General features: G+C 44.3%; 1 protein-coding gene across 1 annotated transcript in view; it reads right to left on the reverse strand.

Annotated features, from left to right (window-relative positions):
• LOC144767636 (leucine-rich repeat-containing protein Bf66946-like) overlaps window positions 1-22,615 on the reverse strand; it is a 178,783-nt gene extending 156,168 nt beyond the window's left edge. The window contains exon 1 of the mRNA XM_078651035.1: window positions 22,551-22,615. Coding sequence (XP_078507161.1) covers window positions 22,551-22,572 — 22 coding nt within the window. The 5' untranslated portion in view covers window positions 22,573-22,615. The remainder of the gene's footprint in view (window positions 1-22,550) is intronic.
• Between the last annotated feature and the right edge of the window lie 470 nt (window positions 22,616-23,085).

A 23,085-nucleotide genomic window follows, 5' to 3' on the forward strand; every position in this document is an offset into this window, starting at 1 on the left:
TGCAGCAGGTGCACAAGATCGTGCAGGCGACGGCCTCGTGGTAGGGTGAAGGGCGCAGATCTGGGCGACTCGCCCATTTAGACGATGGTGAAATATGCGCCGGGTGGCGTGTAACGTAGCCACCTCATCGCCGGTGTAAATTTGGCCATTGAAGGTGGTCGCCCATGTGTGTGTAGGCCTATGGTCAGGATTTCGCGGACACAGAGACACACGCAGTAGTTACCTTGGTGGCCATCCCGGAAGTGAACCACACCCAGAGCCCCGGGCTATTTATTCACACTCCTACGCTGGACTGGCGTACGCCGAGTCCACTACACTTACGCATACAGGGGGCGCAGCATATCTACATGTCCATGGTCTTCCCCACTTTGTGAGGTAACATGGTTTCATCCACTGTCCACAACACTACAAACACCAGCAGTATATGTCCACATGGACATATCTGTGCTCTGCATACTCAAGACTGTCCAGCACATCATCGCCACACTTGGCATTGTGTACATTCTTATTCCTGGGTCTCTTGCCTCCTTCGCACATTCTTGGTTCCCACCTCTCCCCACATTCTGCAATAGTGTAGCAGAGGGGCTATACCTTTGTGGATGGTTTGTCTACATGTCTGGCCCCGTTACCACAGTTACTTGTGTTGTCGTGTCTGGTAGGCGGGCATATTAGTTGGCATGTTGTATGTGATTTTGTTACGTGTGTATTCCCACACTTGTAAGTTGTATAATTGTGGAGCTGAGGTGTGTGGTGTGTTCCGCTGGTACTTACCAACGAGCAGTGCATTTCCATAGGTGCCATCCTAAAAGTGCTGGTTGATGATGGACTGTCGGAAGATATAGGAATCATGCACACTGCCTGGGAAGTTGGCAACGACATTGGTGAACAGTCCCCGTGGTCCACTATTGCCTGCACATTGATGGAATGGGTGTGCTTTCTGTTGCGGTAATTGTGTGCAGTGTCGGCAGGGGGCACAAGTAGGACATGTGTGCAACACGTGTGGGAAGCCAGCTAAGGCGTAGAAGCCTTGCTTGTTCTCCAGCTGTTACTGCACAGTGTGGGAAGTGAAGGTGGTGGGGTACAAAGCTGATGATGGCATCCAAGACAGGTGTGAGGAACTTTGATAGGGCTGGCTGTGAGACTCCTCCAAATGTGGCAGTTGCGGGTTGGAAGGTACCAGAGGCCAACAAGTGCAGCACAGCCAGCAGCTTTTTTCTGTGGAGGGATGTTGGTTGTCCGCTGTGTTGGTACCGTCAGCCTGTGGGCAGTGTGGGTCAGGATGCGGAGGATGGTTGTCCTTTTGAGCCTGTAGTGGGCAATGACATCCTCTGGCATTAAGTCTCTGAGGCGGGTGCATTTTCGGAAGGTCCGATGTCTTGTTCTGCGCTGCCTTGGTGGTAGTCCGGGGTTGGGGTGGGTCCTGGGAGTAGGGGTGGTCCTAGGGGTGGTGGCGGTGGGTGTTGTGGCCCTCTTGGGTCTCCAACCTGCATGATTAATAGCTCCATGGCATCTGTTGGTCTTCAGATGTGGCTCTGGGCTGGGCTCCCTTTATACTGCAGGTTTTCGTCCTACTTAAGACCAAAAAAAAGCAGGTCTTAAGTCCCTGCTGCTGACGTGCCTTATTGCCTGTTTTTGGACCGCATCGCCGATCTGGCTGGTCATTGAGAATATCGCGAAGTGGTGTTATCGTGAGTTTTTGCACTGGAACGCGTACTCTGCATATGATTAGCGCTAGTTGTCGCTGTCAGCCTTGGCGATGTTTTTAGCAACAGCTATCGCAGGTAAACTGACGATGTCGGCTGTTGGCACAGGCTTGTGAATTGGGCGATAAATCTATCACCACTTGCGTGGTGGGGAAAGTGCCGCTAAATCAACGATGAGTCCCTGAGACTATGCCCCATTGAATGTTAGCACAGTATTTTTTTTTCTTGCAGTTTATATAGCGCAAACTCGAAATGAATGTATCAGAGCCCTTTCTATGAGCACCAGTTCCATTACAGACGGTTACATTCATTTTTTAGGCACGGAAAGATTAAGCGATTTGCGCAGATTCAGAGGAGTTTGAGCGTCCCTGTCGAGACTTGAACCCGGGTCCCCACTTTCAAAGTCAGCCGCTCTAGGTGTACATCAAAGTGTGCATAGTGCAGCGCGCAAAATGGCTTTGTGTATATAAATCAGCCTTAACTGTGGGTTCAATTCATGCACCAGTGCTATTAGATGGTATTACTTATATTAGTGTGAAATTCTGCTTGAATGCAAAGTGTTCATTGGTGTGCACATTATCGGTAGCTACTTCTCAGGCTATGCCAAGACCCTGAAGGTGCTGGGATTTCTAGAAGTAACAGTAACACATTCTTGAGCCTTCATATTACTTGCTGGCTAAGATACTGGGCATTTGGTCTGGCGTGGAAACGTGGCTCTCTGCTGCCGCCTTCTGGATGATACTTGTTTTAAAAAATATATATATATTTAATTTAAGACTTTATGGTGAAAATGAAGATCTGCAGTGAAAAACGTCTGACTGTAACCAGATCGGGTGGACATTTTCTACGCTTTCAAAATCTTGTATAATTCATTGGGTTTTGCATTTTTTGTGACTATTTTCAACTGGGCATGCTATTTTGCATAATTTCCATTTACGGCTGAAACTGATGTTTCGATTATGGGGCAGTGCGAGGGAAAACAAAACAGAGAGATTACTTACCTGCTGCCAGTCACCGCCAGAGGCGCTCTTCACCTCCTCTCTGGGCTCCCGACAGTCCATGGGTGCACTGCACAGGCTCCCGGATGCCAATCCCAACACTGGGAATACTATTTTACTAAGCATGAGAGAAGCGCTGGGATTGGTCTGAGTGGCCTGGTTTGGCGCTCAGACAAGGCCTGGGAGCCTCTGTCTGTCCTCCACCTGGCTGTGCATAACAGCTGGGGTTGGAGGCCGCTAATTGCGTATGTCAGTTTGGCCGTAAAACAGCCAGCCAAACCAACATGCATACTTAGCAGTGCCCATCTCTCCTCCTCCCCACTGCTGCATCTGCTTTCGTCAGAATGGATGGCCCTGCCCCTCCCTCGGTTTGGCTAGCAGCCTGCAGGATGAAAAATATAATACAATGTTTTATCATCATTTTATTTTCCATGCATGAATTTGCTGGCTCCCAGACAGTGGGGCGACACTCCTCCATCCAAATGGGGGCGCCGCCGCTGTCCACACTAATCCTCTCTTAAGTTGGGTTCCCCTGATGAGCCCCCCTATCCCTGCAGTGCTCCAAGCTGTTGCTCCTGAAGTGACAGGAAATATTACTGAACTGTTTAAACTCTTTCTTCTTTGTAGCATTCAGTATTCAGTAAGCAGGCTTCATGGAAGCAACTTGCATTAACCAAATGACCACACAAAATCCAATCTGTAAGTAAAACAATTCTCTGGATACCATTTCTACCAGCCTTAGAAATAATCTTAGAAAATCTGGTAGCTAAACAACTGTCTGTACTCCTGGAAGAAGGCAAACTGCTGGATGACTGGCTGATGGGTTGTGGTATCACAGAGATTCTGCACGTCTCTATGACCAATGACTTAAGGGCCAGACTACTCCATATGATGCAGTTATAATAATACTCCTGGATCTCTCGGCTGCCTTTGATATGGTACTCCAAAAGGTGCTTTTGAAAGGACTTACACACCTGGGACTCAAAGGTGCGCTCTGTGTTACATTTCCTATGCTTATTTCTTTTTCCTTGTTCTGTCACTTTTACCACTGTGCATCTTTTAGTAGTACTTGTGTTCTATTTAGAATCTCATATGCTGCTAGGCACCAGGGCAGTTGTTGATGTTCCTGTCTGCCAACCAGATGCTTTATGTTGCTGTGCTGCAATACCAGGAATAAACAATTTGAAATATACCTGCTCCAGTCTAATTTCTAACAAAATTTGGCGACGAGGGTTAACCAAGAAGAAAGGGCACTCTACCAACATCATAGCGTCACAGGTGTGGAGTGTATGGAAAATTAAGAATTAATCTACCTTCAAGAGTTTCTGCACGACAGAAGATTTCGATTCAAGAGAACACTACTTGCATTCTCCTGGAAATCCGGTATTTATACTGTTTTCGGGTCGGGAGAAGACGATTTTAATATAAAAAGGGAAATTTTGAAAGTAATTAACTTTTAAAAACTGCGCGAGAGAAACATACCGGAAGGTTTGCTGTGGGTCATCCTCAAGGTGTATAAGGCTGCGCATGCGAAGCCCCATCACCGCATTCTACTGTACATGCGCACATGCAAGAGGAAGTGATTACGAAGGCTCGATGACGGAAATCTGAAATCCTACGCGACATGCAACACCATCACAAACGCACAACGTGGCGGCCATTTTGGTGTATGTCCGTCTCCTTGACAACAGTTTACCGGGCTGAAGAAAAGCTCCTTGGTGCGATTTTGGCAGCATTTCTACAAACATTAAGGGTTACTTTTGTGATAACGATTTGAATAAATCCAGGATTAACAAAGTAAGTTTGGCAGGCACTAACTTTTACAGAAAACAAGATTTTTATTCATTTTTCGTCGTGTTGAGACTGGACACATTTTAAACAGTTTATGTACGTCTGATATGTGCTATTTTGGGGAGCATCTGAATTCATGATAAGTACCAGTTACTTAAGACTCTACATTAATGCTACATTAATTTGATACAAAACTGAACTTTTTGGTTCTTATCTCTTCTCTTGAAAGGGAAGGTGATTTGATTTTTTTTTCTGGTTTAAATCACTTGTATATTCTGTTTCTGTTTCTCTTAAAACTTTTTACCATCTTTATGAGCATGCAATTCGATCCACCAGATAAATTCTTACAACACAAAAGGGATCCTCCCATACCTTGGACATGATGGAAGGAGGAATTTATTAACTATATGAAGGCTATTGATGGTGAACACATGGGAGCGGCAAGAAAGAAGAGTTTCCTTTTACACTGTTTAGGGTTAGAGGGACAAATGGTATTTAGAGCTCTGCCTCAGGTTCCACCTTCTGATGGTGAAGGCGAGAACAGTAATGTCTATAAAGAAGCTTTATTAAGGCTAGAAAAAAGATTTAAACCAGTCACAAATATTGCTTTAAACCAGTATAAGTTCTACACGAGAGCACAACATGATACAGAATCTTTTGATGATTTCATCACTGCATTAAGATCATTATCTACACACTGCAACTTTTGGAGTATGTGTGATGAAATGTTAAGGGATCAAATTATTGTACATGTAAAAAATAAGAAAACACAAGAACGTTTGTCGGAGTTGGAAGATCCTAAATTAGCTGAAGCCATTGCTATTGCCAAGTCTTTAGAACAATCTGAAAAATGGATGCTTACAGTTAAGAAACACGATGAACAAAAAACGGAGTCTTCTGATGAAGTCTGTGTTGTCAAACGCACAGACTTACATACTAATGAGAATGCTCCTTCCAGTGCTAATTCCAGTAAGATCAATTTCTATGGCAATGTTAGAAAATTTGACAAGTCATTCATGTGTTTCAGATGTGGAAGTAGAACACACATGGCTTCATATGGTGGATGCCCCGCAATTAACAGAGAATGTAGGAAGTGTGGCAGATTGGGGCATTTTTCTAATGTGTGTAGAGACGTAAAGAAATTTGTTCCAAATACTCATGGAAAAGTAGCATCTGTCATGGAAGAGATCCCAAATGTATGCAAGTGCGAATGTGCTGAAAAGCACAGTGAATATAAAAAAGGTTTTGTGGTGTATTTGACTGAAGGCATTTCAAAAGTCAATGATTTGGCTGACTGTGAATGTATAAAAAAAACCTTTGTGTGAAGTTGAGGTGGTTGGTATCAAATTGGAAATTATGGCTGACTCAGGTTCTCCCTGGACGATTATATCAAAAGACTATTATGATTTACATCTAAGTTCAATACTAAATTTTGCAAACATTCATCCATCTGATATTTTTGCAGTAAGCTTTGACGGGTCAAAAATGGATATGTTAGTTTTTTTTAAGTGGATCTTACTTTCAAAACTAGGTGTATGACAGTCAAGTTATATATAGCGGTCAAAGGGGTCAATGTACTGGGTTGGAGAGACCACTGGATCTTACTTTCAAAACTAGGTGTATGATAGTCAAGTTATAAAGCGGTCAAAGGGGTCAATGTACTGGGTTGGAGAGACCACTGGAAGTTTGGTCTCATACCTAATCCTCGTGCTGAAGAGCCAGTTGTTTTGGATGAAAATGCAAATTTAGATAGTATTGCTACTGTCAAAAATGAAGTCATGGAAATCTTAATTAAAACAGAGTTCAAGGATGTATTTTCAGATAGCTTGGGAAGGATTAAGGACTACTCACATAAAATCAAACTTAAAAATTATGTGATTCCTCTCAAACAAAAGCTAAGAGGTGTACCCATTAATGTTAGGGAGGAACTAGAAAAAATGCTAAATGATTTAGTTGCTGACAGTATTATTGAGCCCATAGATTCTTCGGAATGGGTTTCTCCCATTGTTTTGGTGAGGAAACCGGATAAAAGTTTAAGGATGTGTGTGGATCTCCGAGCCCTCAATGCTGCTATCATTGTAGATTGTCATCCTCTTCCCAACATTAATGAGGTGGTATCGATGTTGGAAGGGGCCAAGGTATCCCTCTTACAGAAGAGTCTAAATGCCTCACAGCCTTTATCACTCCCCAAGGATTATACCAGTACACCAGGATGCCGTTCGGTTAAGCTTCGGCGGCATAAGTATTTCAAAGAGTTATGTTCAATATCTTCAGAGATCTTGGTAAGTTTGTTAGATGTTTTCAAGACTGTTTGTGAAAAGGTAAGGGAAAATGGTTTGACCTTAATATCTAGCAAATGTAAAATGTTTCAACACTCAGTAGAATATTTGGGACACACACTGTCAGGTGATGGGGTAGTTCCGAAAAAATCAAATGTTCATGGTATTACTAAAGCTCCTTCTCCCACAAATAAGGAACAGTTGCTTTCTTTTGTAGGTATGTGCGAATATTATAGTAAGTTTGTATACAATTTTGCATCCAAAATGGAGCCACTAAGGAAACTTCTCAGACAAAACACTCCTTTTGTTTGGGAACAAGAACAACAATCTGCTTTTGAGCTTATCAAATCGGATATTCTACGAGCTCCCACTCTCAAGCCTTTCTGTCTGAATAAAATGTGTATAATCACTGTGGATGCCAGTATGCATGGTTTGGGTTCTGTACTGTCCCAAAGATGTGGAAAGGAAGAATGGAATTTTTGTTTTGCTTCTCGCACTCTGAACAATACTGAACGCAGGTATGCAGTAATAGAAAAGGAACTTTTGGCTTGTGTCTGGGCCATAGAACACTTCCAAAATTACATCTGGGATGGCAAGTTCCTTTTAAGAACCGACCATAAACCTTTAGTCAATATTCTTTCGACGGGTGGTGGATGGAGTTCTACTGCTCGTATAGCTAGATTGACTTCAAGATTGCAGGAATACAGTTTCACACCAGAGTCTGTGCCAGGTAAAAAGAATGTTATTGCAGACTTTATGTCTCGTATGTCTTGTAAGTCAACTTGCAATGAAAAGTCTGAAGAAACTGAAGTTGTTACTTGTTTACAGGATGTTTTGTCAGGTTCGTTTGAAGACATTTCTGAACAGGCTTGGAAACTTGCAGATGATCAAGATCTTACTTTACAAACTATTTAGAAATACATTTTGGAGGGCTGGCCAGACAAAAGGAATTTATCAGAAAATTGTATGCCTATGTTCACCGTACTTGAGGAGTTAGAATTGGAAAATGGTATGATTTTCAAAGCTGGAAAATGTGTACCTCCTTTTGGTATTCAAAATGTCATTCTAGATTTGGCACATAAAATGCATCCTGGAATGTCTGCTATGAAACGTCTGATAAGAAATTATTTTTGATGGCCTGGTTTAGATAGAATGGCGTATCGCAAGGTAAGAGAATGTGAGATTTGTATGGGAAGTGAGAAAATGTTGAAAGTCAATGTTCCTCCTTTAAAGACTTCAACTTGGCCTACTGACCAGTGGAAGAAAATTGCTTTTAATATATCGGGTCCGTTTATGTGTCTTCCTAGTGATTCACGTTATGCTTTGGTTCTCGTTGATTACCACTCTAAGTGGCCAGAGGTCAAGTTTGTTTCTTCGGTTTCCACTAACATGGTTATAGAGTTTTTCAAGGAAGTATTTTCTAGAGAAGGTTGTCCTTCTGTACTGGTTACTGATAATGGAGTTCAACTTACCTGTTTGGAAATGGAAAATTTTCTCAAACAACAAAATATTAAACATTGTACTGTGTCAGTTTATGAACCTCATGAGAATGGTTTAGTTGAATGGTTCAACAGGGTTTTGAAAGGATTTGTATCTGATGTTATTAGATTGGGGTCTTGTTGGAGAAACTTATTAAGAGAAAAACGTTGGTTATACAGGATCACTCCACATTCAACAACGGAAGTTAGTACTTTTCGTTTATTAAAAGGGCGTGACCCAGCTTCCACTATTTGCCCCTGGTAGTTCAAAGACAAATGTGTGAAAAAATAATTTTCTGATGATTTGGTAAGAGATGTTGCACAAAGAGTAGAGTGCAAGCACGCCAACGTTAAGGAATGGTATGATAACAAATGGAATATGAAACTTCCAAATGTTTGTGTTGGTGATTTTATGAGGATTAGAAAACCTGGGTTTATCACCAAGGGTTCTAACAAATTTGATAAACCAATGAAAGTTGTAAAAGTTTTTAGTAACAGTGTCATCACTCAAGATGGCAAGTTATGGAACATCAAACGTGTTGCCAAATGTCGTTCTTGGCAAAATTCTGCTAAATATCCTTCTTTGCAAAAGTCAACAGCTCCTGATTTACCTTTAATTCCCAATGATGCTGTTGCCTCTAGAGTTAAGACGTCTTTCCGTTCAAGATGTCCGCCTAGTAGGTTTGCTGATTATGTGACTTGAATGTACTTTGTTTTACAGTTTATTTTAATTTGTTTTAACCACATTGTGGTTTCAATGCTTAAGTCAGTTTGATAAAAAAGGGAGATATGTTACATTTCCTATGCTTGTTTCTTTTTCCTTGTTCTGTCACTTTAACCACTGTGCATCTTTTAGTAGTACTTGTGTTCTATTTAGAATCTCATATGCTGGTAGGCACCAAGGCAGTTGTTGCTGTTCCGGTCTGCCAACCAGATTCTGTATGTTGCTGTGCCGCAATACCAGAAATAAACAATTTGAAATATACCTGCTCCAGTCTAATTTCTAACACTTTGCAATTGGTTTAGATTTGTCTTGAAGAGGCTCTCGCATTGTTATGGTTGGCTAACTTTTGGGCATCATATGATATGATTAAGTGTGGTGCGTTGCTAAACTCTTCCCTGTTCCTGGTGTCATTTAATCTCTGCATTCAAACTCTGCTATCTCAGATCCAACTTGCATGATTGCATGGACACTGTCCAGCAATAGATGGACCCCCGCTTCCTAAATCTTTACACCGACAAGCCAGAGCTCTTACTTCTTGGTAGAGAAATTTCACTGGTTACTGCTTTCCTCCATGGATGACCCACCAAACCTCATAGAAAGGATCAAATTATTGAGTGTGATTCTTCATTTTAATGTGTCCTTCAGCCAGTGCTTAATTTGAGCCAGTGATTCCCCGTGCTCAGCGCTGGTACTTAGTTATTAACACTTGCACTCATGACAGTTTGTCACAATGAAATGAAATGAAATGAAAATGGATTTCTAAAGCGCATGGCTGCCCTTGAGCGTCCCAGCGCTAAATGTACACTCAGACAGAACTCCTCTGATCAGCACCCTGAGATGTTAGTCGTTATGGGGGAAAAGAAAAGTTTTCAGAGTTTTTCGAAATCTGGCCAAGCTGGGTTCTTTCCTCATTGCTGTTGGGAGGGAGTTCCACAGCTGGCCAGCATTTATTGAAAAACGACGTCACCCAGTCCTTGCTCTTTTTGCTCTCGGGATTACCACCAGGTTCTCCTCGCCAGAGCGGAGCGTTCTTGATGATTTGTAGGGGCGGATCAGGTCTTTTAGGATCGGAGGACCTGTCCCTTGGAGGACTCTGAACACGGTACAGAGCGCTTTGAATTTCACTCTCGCTCTTATGGGCAGCCAATGAAGCGCTTTCAAGGCCGGTTTAGCTGATGCTCTTCTGGCTGTATTCGTCAGCAGTCTGGCGGCTGCATTCTGTGCCCTCTGGAGCACGTTCAGAGTGTACTCTGGCGCTGCCAAGAAGAGGGCGTTGTTATAATCTAGTCTTGACAGAATAAGGCCCTGTACTAATAATTTTCTGGAGTCTGGGGGGAGAAGGGGCATGGCTTTCCGTATTAAACGGAGCAGACCGTAACAGCTCCCTGCAGTTTTTTTCGCCTGAGTGTGCATTGACAGCTCCGGTTCTAACCAGACGCCAAGACTTTTTATGGATTCTTTCGGGGTCGGGGGGTCCCCTAGACTAGAAGGCCACATACATTTGGGGAGGGAGGTACAGAGATTTCCCAGAAGCATCACTTCTGTTTTAGAGCCATTAAGCTTGAGTCTCGAGTCTGCCATCCATGCCATGATGTTGGTAAGGCAGGCGGCAAACTTTTCTCCGTGGCTCTCTGCGAGCGATAGCGAAACAATCAATTGGGTGTCATCCGCATATGTTGCAAGTTTCACTCCAAAGGGTGCGACCTCCCCCTCCAGTGGGGCCATATAGACGTTAAAAAGCGTAGGGCTCAGCGATGAGCCCTGCGGGACACCACACTGAAGGGGGGTGGGCACTGATCTTCTATTGCCCTCGCACACTTGATATGTTCGCTCACTCAAGAATGACGTCAGCCAGGTGAGCGCCAACTCTCTTACTCCCAGCTCTTCCAGCCGGTGACTCAAGATCTTGTGATCCACCGTGTCAAATGCGGCACTCAGATCCAGGAGGACCAGAGCTGCTGATCCTCCTGAATCTAAGATGCACCTGCCCTCTTCTACCATAGCAATCAGCGCCGAGTCAGTACCCTGACCGGGCCGAAAGCCAGTTTGGGGGTGCCGCAACAGCTCGTTGGTTTCCAAGAAGGACGAGAGCTGCCGGTTGACCCATTTCTCTGCGATTTTTCCCATCCCTGGCAGTAAGGAAATTGGCCGAAAGTTGGAGAAATCGGCGGGGTCAAGCCCAGCTTTTTTCAGCAGGGCTTTTACTATGGCCCGCTTCCAACTGGGGGGGACCTGGCCAGAGGCGAAGAAAGCGTTAAGTAAATCTACTGCCGGTCCTGCTATAACATCCGTAAAATGCTTTAGGATGTACATAGGCATGGGGTCCATCGGTGAACCACTTTTTTGCGCGGCCAGCTCTTTACAAAAACCTTCCCTGGTACTCGGGACAAAATTGTCCAGCACAGCTCTGTCGGCGGCCAAGCAAATCTCCCCTGAGACCAGTCTCTGTCGGGGCTTGGGGAGGCCGGCTATGATGTTTTGGATTTTATGGTCGAAAAACTGAGCCAGAAGATTGCAGCGATCCGAGCTCCCCTCTGGGAGTCCTGAGGGCACTGGAACTTTGAGCAGCTCTTTGAGAATTTTGTAAGTTTCACTCGAGGAATTGGCTGACGATTTTATCCTGTCTTCAAGGTAGGCCGCTTTGGTGGAATTGCGTGCCGCTTTATAAGTTCTCATGGCTGCCCTGTACTCTTCTTTGGTATTTACTGCCCAGTTTTTTCGCCAGTCCCGTTCTTTCTTTTTACAGATTTTCCTCAGTAGACCTAACTCGGGGGTGAACCATGAGGATTTAGGGCCCCCAGTCTTCCTATTAGCTATTTTCAGGGGAAGTACAGCATCTAAGGCCGAACCGAGCCAATCACAAAAGGCATCATCGGCTTCTAACGGGTCCCTACTAAGTACCGGGATGGTCTGTGTCAACTTGCAGGTTAGATCATTGATAGGGAGTTTCGACCATACCCTCACTGGTACTCGTGCTGTGGCTGCCGGAGGGGGAGGGGGAGCTGAGGCAAAACCCACTTGAAAAGGGATCAGGAAATGGTCGGTCCACGGGAGAGGCAGGGGCGGCGACGTGGAAAGAAGGGGAATGTTGGAAAACACCGTGTCCAATAAATGGCCCTTGACATGAGTGGGCTCCTGGTTATTTAGGATAATGTTCCCCAGCCCAAGTTCAGATCTTAGGTCGTTCGCTACTTTATCCTCCGGTGAATCGAAATGGAGATTCAGATCTCCAAGCAGGAGGAAATTGGGTGCCGATGCTATCAGCATTGGGGCTTCTTCAAGCAGAGAATTTGCGAATTGTTTGATGTTGCCCGGAGGCCGGTAGATCAGCAACCCCGACAACGAGTCGTTGAGGGACAGTTGGATCTTAAAGCTGCAACGCGTCCGAAATGGACCCTTCATCGGCCCTACATGCCAATGTATCCTTATATATGATAGCCAGCCCACCCCCTCTACCCAACGGTCTGTGCAAACAAAAGATGCAAAATCCGGGGGGAAGGGCGTTCACCACATCGAGATCAGAACTGTCCGCTGTCCAAGTTTCCGACAGGAACAGAATATCTAACTTGTGACAAGGTGGCAGTGTTTGTCTATTTGCGATTTGAATGACACAATGAAAGCAAGGTGTGGCTAGTGCTGCTGCTCATATGCATGGGGGTATAGTGAAAAGGGTCAGAATAGACACCATTATCCACTCAGGTAAATATAAACTTTTTTCATAAAAAAGAAACATCTGTAGAGCAATATCGTGTCCAGCCATTGGAGGCGATATTTAATTACCAAGCAAATACTGTTCAGAGGGAAACAGCACCCTTTCCGCAGCAGCTATTAGTGGAGGAAGCTTGTCTTTATGTACTTGAGACATTTATGTAAACATCTACATAGAATTGTGGTGTGAACGTGCACCGTGAGTACACCTGTTAGTACTATTGCAAAACAGCAGTTGCTATTTGTTTTCCTAGTCATTCGTACTGATTTTGTCAACCACAGAAGGATGAAAGGCTGCGTGATCCAATCAGGATTTGAACCTGTGACCATGGCAGGAAACAAAGATCCCTGGTGTGGATACATCAGCCGATGAACTACCATAACCAGCTCTTGTGGTTGCTGTGGTGTAACTGTCAGTGTCAGTATTTGTTTTATGTTTTTTATGTGATGTGCCTACCCATCACATGTGTAGGGGACTCAGAGATCCAGGAGACCTCCCACCAGGAGGCCCCAACTCCAGACCAGGGGGAAGAGGTGACAAAACCCCCTTTCACACTACAAAGCGTGTCGCGGATTCCCACAGTTGGGGAGCTCTGCTCTTGTTGTGCTCTGCCTACCATCTCCCACGTAGGAGACTCAAAGTCCCAGGAGACCTCGCACCAGAAAGCACCAACACAAGACTACAGAGAAGAGGCGGCCATACCCCCTTTCGTGTTACAAGGCAAGTTGCGGGCTTCCTCTGCGCAGGCTGCACCTGTCACGTGCCCCATAGTTACATTGTCGTTTGTCACTAAGTTAGCATGAGCACTTCGCAGTTTACCTGCTGCTTTTGCTCGCAATACTACATGTCTTCATTTGTGCAATATTTCAGTGACTTCTTTCACATGGGAACTCATCGCTGTGTTTACTCTCTGCATGTTCCTGGGATTTTGACTGAAGATTATGAGCAAGGTCGAACAGCAATGCTCCTTGTTATTTTGTTCTGGCCAGACCTTAGAAAATACATACCGATGCAGCTGTTGTTTGGAAATGAAATACCAGTATTTGTAAAACGTACAGCTACCTCCGAAGTGGTGATCCAGAGCTGGGGGCCCTCGGGAAGATTAAGCAAGCTATTGCCCAGAATCACATGGTGCTGGGTTAACCTGCTGCCAGCACCAGGGATCGAACTGTGAACCCCATAGTCTGGAGTCAGGCACCCTGGCCGCTGTGCCACACCTTTTCCACTTGGACAGATTATCTGGGTTTTTAGTAGGGTACATGCATAGGTGACACACTTGGAAAGGGACCTTTCCAGGGATAAGAACGAAACAGAACATATGATGTAGATTTACCATCTATAGGCTGCTGACAAAACCCAGAGAACTTCTATTATATAATAATACTTCTTCTTAGTGAGGGGAGGGAGGTTAGGCACTATAGTCTTTTCTCCATTGAAATCTCCCTTCATGATGTACGGACTACCTGCTATGCTGACTATATTTGTACTATGCCTATTTCCTGTTTGTTGTGGCACATATACTTCATGTTAGAGCACATTAGTTAAAATAAATATTTTAAACTGTTTTGTGTCTCTGTCAGATCTTCTAGTGGACAAGTATAAGAGAGTGGGCGGTGTGTCTTGTGACCACTATTCCTGAGACTTCTGGGAGTGTTGTGTTCTGGGGTATCTAATCTGTGTTGTTTCTCCGGGAGTGAGTAGGAGAGCAAGTGAGACACTATAGCCAGCCGTGAGTACTAAGGTGGTAGGAAGACCCAGTCCTTTACACCAAGGTCCCATACTCCTGTGCATCGTTCTGTGCAGAATCCCTGCAACACAACCAGGCCAAGGGCAGGCCTGTCTTCATTCGTCCTCGGCCAGAAGAGGCTAAGCTGGGCCAACTCCCTTGGTTTGCCTCTGAGACACTTTAATTCATGCAGTGAGTCAGATTTTATATACCGTTATTTATAGCTTGCTAAAATGGTAAAACGCAAATTACGGTCAGAGAAGGAGAAAGCCAGGCCCGGCAGACATAAATGGGCTCTACTTTGGACATTTACTTTAAATGTGCTGTTAGAATAGTCTTGAAGGGGACTTAGCTGGTTGAGAGATGGCTATCATTGGATTTGGGGGAGAATTCGAGTTTTGTTACTTCGCAAATTATAACCTTACACTGCGATAATAATGGTGCTACCTTGGCTGTGAGGCGAGTGCACAAACCCCCAAAAGGGTCCATCTCTTCAGTACAGATTCAAGAGGAGAGTGGCCCAGTCAAGATCTAACTACAGTTCGGCCATCATGAAGAACCTGTACTGGCTCCCCATGCAGGCTAGGATAAATTTTATGGCCCTCTGCCTTACGCACCATGCCCTGAACGGTACTGGGCCCGAAGACATCTGGTCACTTGTGTCCCATTATGTTCCCGGTAGGGCTCTTCGCTCCTCCAACAAAAATCTGCTTGTTGTCCCCCGAGTATCCAAGGTCAGATGGGGCGGAAGGGCTTTCCGAGCTCTCGCCCCCAAACTTTGGAACTCTCCCTGAGGACCTTAAGGGCCTTGTTTCCCATGCCCTTTTTCGCAAAGCACTCAAGACCTGGCTCTTTCAAGAAGCCTACCTGTTATCCGCTCCCAGTCCTCCTATGATCAAACAGTTGTACCACCTTAAGCGCCTTGATGCCTATGGGTTTAGTTGCGCTCTACAAATTTAATTTCATTCATTCATTCATTCACAGTGGTTGTCTCTTATCTTTCATCGAGCCTTATTATCAGCGAACCTGTGGTGAAAAAGAAAAAAAAAGGGGAAGCTAGGCTCCCATTCTGCCAATCCCAAACAAGCATTTGCAATGCAATCGGTCTCGCCTTTGGGACTTTATATGTATTTAGCTTTGCAGCACATTAGCCTGAGTGCTGAAACATCTACTGCTCTTGAACATTGTGGAAAGTAAGCACCAAATTGTATGACACGCCTGGCATGGGAACACATGGAGAGAAATATTGCCTATCGGCGGGAAATGGTATAGTCCAAAGCTCTCTTTTTAAAATAAAATCAGGGCCTTCGGTAGTCAAATCACTGAAAATACAAGATTTGAAAAAAATAATATTGTCTGCAGGTGCTCGTGGAAGACAATTTCTATGGACTGAAATCTAGAAAATGCTAAAGTGATTCTGGCATTTTACTGACGTCTGCTTTTCGGTTACTATCAAGAAAGTTAAATAGAGGCAGCTGCCAGAAATTTTTTCAAAAGAAAGTCCATCAGCAGAAAACAAATCTGGTATTTTACTGATCTCTACTGGTCCTTTATTATTAAGACAGTTAAATAGAGGCAGTTGAACAGAAAAAAGTCCCTAAGCGGAAGCAGAGAAGTCTTTGGGCCCGATTCACAGAACTAATTTAAGTAAAAATCCTAAACTTACTACCATTTTCGTATTCACAGAAGGCACTTACTCATTTTGGTATTCACAGAAGTTAGGAGTCCTAACTTTAGGACTCCTAAATGCCATCTGTGAATACCGAAAGTCCTAAAGTTAGGATTATTCTCAGTTTAGGAGTAGTAAAGTTAGGACTGCTAACTTTAGGACTCCTAAATGCCTTCTGTGAATACCGAAAGTCTTAAAATTAGGATTTTTCTCAATTTAGTAGCAGTAAAGTTAGGACTCCTAACTTTAGGACTCCTAAATGCCTTCTGTGAATACCGAAAGTCTTAAAATTAGGATTTTTCTCAGTTTAGTAGTAGTAAAGCTGAGAAAAATACTAATTCTAAGACTTTCGGTATTCACAGAAGGCATTTAGGAGTCCGAAAGTTAGGAGTCCTAACTTTACTACTACTAAATTGAGAAAAATCCTAATTTTAAGACTTTCGGCATTCACAGAAGGCATTTAGGAGTCCTAAACTTAGGAGTCCTATCTTTACTACTACTAAATTGAGAAAAATACTAACTTTAAGACTTTCGGTATTCACAGAAGGCATTTAAGAGTCCTAAAGTTAGGACTCTTAACTTCTGTGAATACCGAAATGAGTAAGTGCCTTTTGTGAATACCAAAATGAGTAAGTGCCTTCTGTGAATACCAAAATGGTAGTAAGTTTAGTATTTTGTCTTAAGTTAGTTCTGTGAATCGGGCCCTTAGTGCTGATCTCCAGTGCCCACAAAGTAAATACACATATAAGTATATACTACCATATTCTCAGCAGATTCTAAATCTTCCACCAGCATTCTGCCTGTATGTAGCAGTAATAGTAGGGGTACCACCTGTGCCAGAGCAAGGGAAGAGACTTTTCCAGATTTAAAAAACAAAGATTGCTACAGGCTGAAAAAAAATTCTCCATCAAGGTATTTGGAGATATTCTCATGTTGAGGCAGGTAGGCTGGGTGGCCTAGTTGAGAAAAACTATAGAGGGGGACTGAATAGTAGTCACTTGTATAAATATGGAACTGGCATGCCAACTGATAAATCTAGCTGCAGGCAAGGGCCATATAATCTGCCCGCTACCTTTTCTATTGTACAGCTGGGTTTTTTCCACTGCCCTGGAGCTGCTAACACCTGGGGAGCAGGGCGCTGGTCCTTACTTCCGCCTTGGCCACATGACAGGATTTGTGCACAATTGCAACAACTAACAGATTCCAGCTACTTTCCTGATTTGGCTGCAAATTATTGACTTGAACACTATGTTGATCATTAATGCCTGACTCAGGTTCGAGGTGTTGATCATTAATTCCTGACTCAGGCTCGAGGTGACACTTTGGTTCCAGAATTGTGTTGGCACAAAACGCTATCATGCTCTGCTTTTATTTCTTGGAACGTTGTGGGTCCACGCTTTAAGATACTGGATTCTGAATGGATGTCTTTTATAGATCCCTTTGGTGTTGTTTGTTGTCAAGAATCTTGGGTTTCCAACAATGCCACAGTAGATGAGTTTAGATCTTTTTGTTCTCCAGGGGTCCCTTCTATTGCGGTCAGGGGCAAGAGAAGCTTGGATGTATTTGTATGGACTAAGCTTAAGAATGTATCTTTTATAGAATTAACTACAAACCATTATTATCAGATTCTGAAGCTTTCCTTTACAACAGAGCTTAATATACTTATAGGAAATTTCTACTATAACTTTTATACTTCCCAACCTTGGAATATTATTGAGGACTTGGGGTCTGTCATTTTAAGCTTAAGAAGTTAAGAGTCTAATGATGTTTACTTAATATGGGCAGGTGATTTTAATATTTCTAAATTAATTTGTAGCTGGAGTTAGGTATGTTGGATAGTACATAGGCAGGATGCTGAGGTGACAGACTTTTACCATTCCCCCTATGGAGAAGCACTGACAAAGGTAATGGTGATGAATAACCTTTGATTGCCATCTGAAACTTGAGGTGACACTGATGACCATACAGCAACGTATGTGAAAAGGGTGGAAGGGGAGTGGTATCAATCATATTTTTGTCTTTACCCCTTGATTCCTTCGTTAAGTAAATGTGAGATTGTTTCATCTCTTTTCAGTGACCATCCATCAATTAGTCTCATATTTTCTTTTTCATCCATGCTCCCCCGGATTCTAGTTAGATCACACCTTTAATTTTTTCTCGAAACCAAGGGGTCCGTAGAAAATTGAAAAATTTAGATCCCTCCAAAATGCATACAGAACTGGTCTTGACTAGCTTCAATGAGTTTATGCATTGCCTAAATGAAAGTATAGAGCTTGGGCAGTTCAGGATAGTTTTGGGAACAATTGTACCGCTACCTCAGGGTTGTCATCAATTGAAAAACCATTGAGGGCTTGCCCAGTATACTCATTGTTTAATAAAGACTGCACCAAGGCTCTTAAATTCTCGAAAGAAGTAACTAGTAAAGTGCCTCGTGATGCTGTGGCAGTTAGAGTAGCAAGGCAGAATTATAATGATGTTCTTGAAAAAAGAAATCAACAGACACGATCTTGGGCATGGGAAGATCTGGAGCGGGCCGCCTCCCTCAAAGAAAGCAGGGCTTTCTCGGAGAGAGTAAACCAAACCTTTTTTTACTGGAAAAACTCTTTCAGGAACTGAGGGGCATATTATCAACAACTAGTGATATTTATCGCTGAATAAGCTTAGCGAAATTTTTTCTATCGCCGTGCATCGCCGGATTTTATCGCAGAGATAACGTGCTATTAGCAACGTTTATCTCAAATGCGATAAAATATCCGGCAATAGCGGCGAAATGCGTGAATATCGCTGGAAATCTAGTGATATTCAGGCATTATCGCCTGAATATCTACCTCCCATTGGATATACAGGTTAAGAAGTGCTCTGAGCAGGCATTAGGTTTTGGCGATATTCGCGCGTAGCGTGAATTTTTTTATCGATACGCCTGCGTTGATAATGGCGATAGCGATGTTAGCGACTGCTTTCTGTCACTAACAGGTTGGGTACGCCCACTTTGCATGTCATTAGCGATAAATATCGCTGACATGCAAAGCGGGCCCCAAACCTCTCGCTATCACCTAAAAGCTGTCGCTAACTGATGTTAGCGACAGCTTGCTAATAGGGCGATGAAATTATCGCCGCTTTGTGGCCGAAAACGGCCGCAAAAGCGGCGATAATCTCATATCGCCCGCCTTGATAATATGCCCCTTAATCTGTCCCTTATTTTAGGTAAGTATGTCAAGCCCAGAAAAGGTGCCATGAATTTGGCCTTTATAGACCTCTCCTCAGCTTTGATTTAGGGGACAGAGACAAACTTTGAGATAATATGGGTCGAGCTGGGGTTGAGCCCCTCTTTCAATGGTTTTGAGAAAGTTACACCAAGACACTCCTATGATTGTCAGTTTTACACGGGATGGGGATTTGACGTCTCCCAATCAAGTTAATCAGGGGGTCAGACAAGGTTTTTATTTTGGCCCCCTTTTTATTTGTATTTTACATTTATGCATTAGATTTTTTTTAAGGTCGCTTACCACCGATATTCGCAAAGCTGACAATTGTCTGGTTATCTTACTTCTTTACTGCAAACGGGCTGCAAATTTTGTTGGATGGGTTTTATTCCTTTATGGTGATTTGAAGATTAAGGTTAATCACAAGACATCTTACATTTTTACTAGTGGCCTCAAAAACACCTGTTCTAGAATATTTTTTTGTGGGAGTCACACCAATAATGAAAATATTGACATTAAGCTGTTTGGGCATTTTATTTTCTGAAAATCTGACCTGGGTTAGATTAGTGAACCAGAGGGTGACAATTTACTGAAGCACCATGTGAAGCATTCTATGGATTTGTCTAAAAAACCGTGAAACAGTCACCCAAAAGAAATAGTGATGCTATATAAAAGTAAGTGTTTGTCAGTGGCTACGTATATAGCGGGAGTATGGGGCTATGCCCAGGTGACATCTTTACAGACAGTAGAGATTACATTTTTTTCAAACTTTAAGGACTCTCAAGATCCATCAAAAGCCTGATTACTCATAGTAAAATGGGGGTAGGTTTCCAGGAAGACTTAGGGGGTCATTAGGATGACGGGCAGACTTAGTCTGCCCGTCATCCTATCGGGACTAGGGACCGCCCGCCATAAGGGCGGGGGTTCCGTGGGTGGTATTAGTTTGCGGCCGCCACAGTGGCGGGCGCATCCTGCATTTATAACATTGTGGCGGGCGGTGCTCCCTGCACCGCCCGCCACAATGCCATAAATGCATGTATGCATATGCATACACAATGCGGCAGGCACCCCCCTGTGTGCACCCCCCACCCCTCCTTCACTTTGGGGGCCCGCAGGGGGCCCTCAAAGTGAAGACCGCATGCCTCTCCGTGGCTGCATCGCCGCCACGGAAAGGCACCTGCCCAGGCCCATCGTAATATGGCTGGCGGTGTCTGATAGACACCGCCACCATATTATTCCTTTTCCGCCCCGGCCACAAGGCGGCCAGGGCGGAAATCGGCGGACGCTCTTTCCGTCCGCCGAGGTCCCCCCCGCCATACTAATATGGCGGGGGGGGGAAACGAGTGTGGATGTCGGGCGGATTGCCCCCGCCAGGCCGGTGATGGCTACCGCCATCCTGGCGGGGGCAATCCGCCCGACATCATAATGGGCCCCTTAGTATGGCTAGCTCCTATTGTGCTGTGGGTAAAAATATGTCTGTCTCCAGATTTGAAATTCACACATGATATTGTTAAAGGTTGCTTACAACAAAGTAATACACAGGTCATTCTGTGGTTAAATTATGTTTAATCATCCTTGCAAGACTGGAGTTGTCAGACATGTGGGCAAATACAGATAACATTAGTACTCTTAATAAGGCGCAGATTAAGTTGAAGTTTTTAGAAGGCGAAGAAAAGTTCAGATTGGAGAACTATAGACATATCAGTCCAACAGTGCATAGTTCTTTCAACGAGCAATGGCATGGAGCCCTATCTTCTGTGAATTAAAACTTCTAAATTTATATTTTGTCTTTCACGGTTTCGCGTAAATATAATTCTTTATTTAGGGACATTCCTGGTTACAGATTCTTGGTTTGCTTCTTTGCCGCTCTGCCCATGTGATGGGATTTCGTGCCAAACTACTGAACACTTTACATTATTTTGCCCGCTTTATGCATTCTACAGAACACGATTTGTAAGGCGAATCCTTCAAGGGAGATCTTTTAACTCGCATCATGTGGTTTTGAAATTCTTGCAGTGCCTTGAATCCATATTGATTTGCTTTGCTGTTCTGAATTTTATTATTCGGACCTGAGTCTGGGAAAAATGTATGCATCATTAATTTAAATTGGCAGTGAAGTTACATGATTTGTTTTTATCTGACATTTAATCGTACGTTTTACGTTTTCTTATTATACGATGCTGAGTCTGAGAAAAAGAATATGTATCATTAATTTTAGGCGGCAGTGTGAGGTTGCATATTTTTTTTATCTGATATTTAATTGTATTTTTATGTCCTTTAGTATACATTGCTGTATATAAATTGTTTTCTTTTTGTGAATTCTTTTGGGAGAGACATCTTGTAGGCTGAGATGTATGAAGCACTTGCTGTCAGAACCTGTGTTGAATGAAGGGGAGACACGGGAGTCACACGTATGGCTGAGGAGGAGAGACAGGGAGCTAGGAGAGACTGCGAGCTTGTGGTCAATGAAGGGAAGGCTGGAAACACATGCCTGGTCGTAGAGGAGACCCAGAGAGCATGTGATGGATGAAGGGGAGACACGGGAGTCACACGCATGGCTGAGGAGGAGAGACCGCGAGTTTGTGGTGAATGAAGGGAAGGCTGGAAACACATGTCTGGATGCGAAAGAGATCCAGGGATACTTTGTTGGGTGAAGGGGAGACCCGGGAGGCTCACGCATGGCTGAGAAGGAGAGACGGCGAGCTAGGAGAGACAGCGAGCTTGCGGTCAATGAAGGGAAGGCTGGAAACACATGCCTGGCCGTAAAGGAGACCCAGAGAGCCTGTGATGGATGAAGGTGAGACCCGGAAGTCACAGGATGGCTGAGGAGGAGAGACCGCGAGCTTGTGATGAATGAAGGAGAGACCGGGGAGGCGCATTCACGGCTGAGGAGGAGAGACAGCGAGCTTGTGGTGAATGAAGGGAAAGCTGGAAACACATGTCTGGTTGGGGTCGAGACCCATAGAGCCTGTGATGGTGATGGATGAAGGGGGAGCTGATTCCAGATGCATACCTGGGTGAGGAGGAGAGACCACTGTGAGCTTGTGATGAATGAAAGGAAGGCCGGAAACAAATGTCTTGCTGGGGACGAGGACCAGAGAGTTCGGGACGGATAAAGGGGAGACCTGGGTAACGCGTGCGTGGCTGAGGAAGAGAGAAAGCGAGCTACGCTGAATGAAGGGGAGAGCTCGGGAGACATGCCTGGGCGAGGAGGTGAGACAGTGAGCTTGTGATGAATGAAGGGCAGGCTGAGAAACACATGCTGTTTACCTTGAACCTCGGTTGGCGCCATCGTAGAGTGCACTGTCTCTGCCTACAGCTGCCTTCTCTGTGCAGGAACAGTTCAGTTCTGCTGCGGCAGCTGTGCTAATATAGGCCAGGACGTACCTTTAACCAATCAAGTATCAGCTGACACAACCACACCTAGCTTTACTGGCTGCCAAGCACTGCCAAGAGAACTTTCCGTCTCTGATCCAAGAGGGAATGAGAATTTTCCACTGATCCCTGACCGGACAGTGTCCGCTGACATGAAGAAACGTGTAGTGTTTGTGCAGAAGTTGTCGATGAGACTACACCAGTCGCAGGACCCCAGTAGTGTGGGGTTCCCCCAGAGGAGTCCTGTCAGTGTTACATGGCCCCAGCAGTGTCAGCATCCCCCGGAGGAGTCCTGACAGTGTTACAGGATCCCAGCAGTGTCAGCTTCATCCAGGAGTGTCAGCTTCATCCAGGAGTGTCAGCTTCCTCCAGTGGTGTTCTGTCAGTGCCACAGGACCTCAGCAGTGTCAGCTTCATCCTGAGGTCCCTT

This window comes from Lissotriton helveticus, chromosome 7 (genome assembly GCF_964261635.1).
Source record: "Lissotriton helveticus chromosome 7, aLisHel1.1, whole genome shotgun sequence".
Taxonomy (NCBI): Eukaryota; Metazoa; Chordata; class Amphibia; order Caudata; family Salamandridae; genus Lissotriton; species Lissotriton helveticus.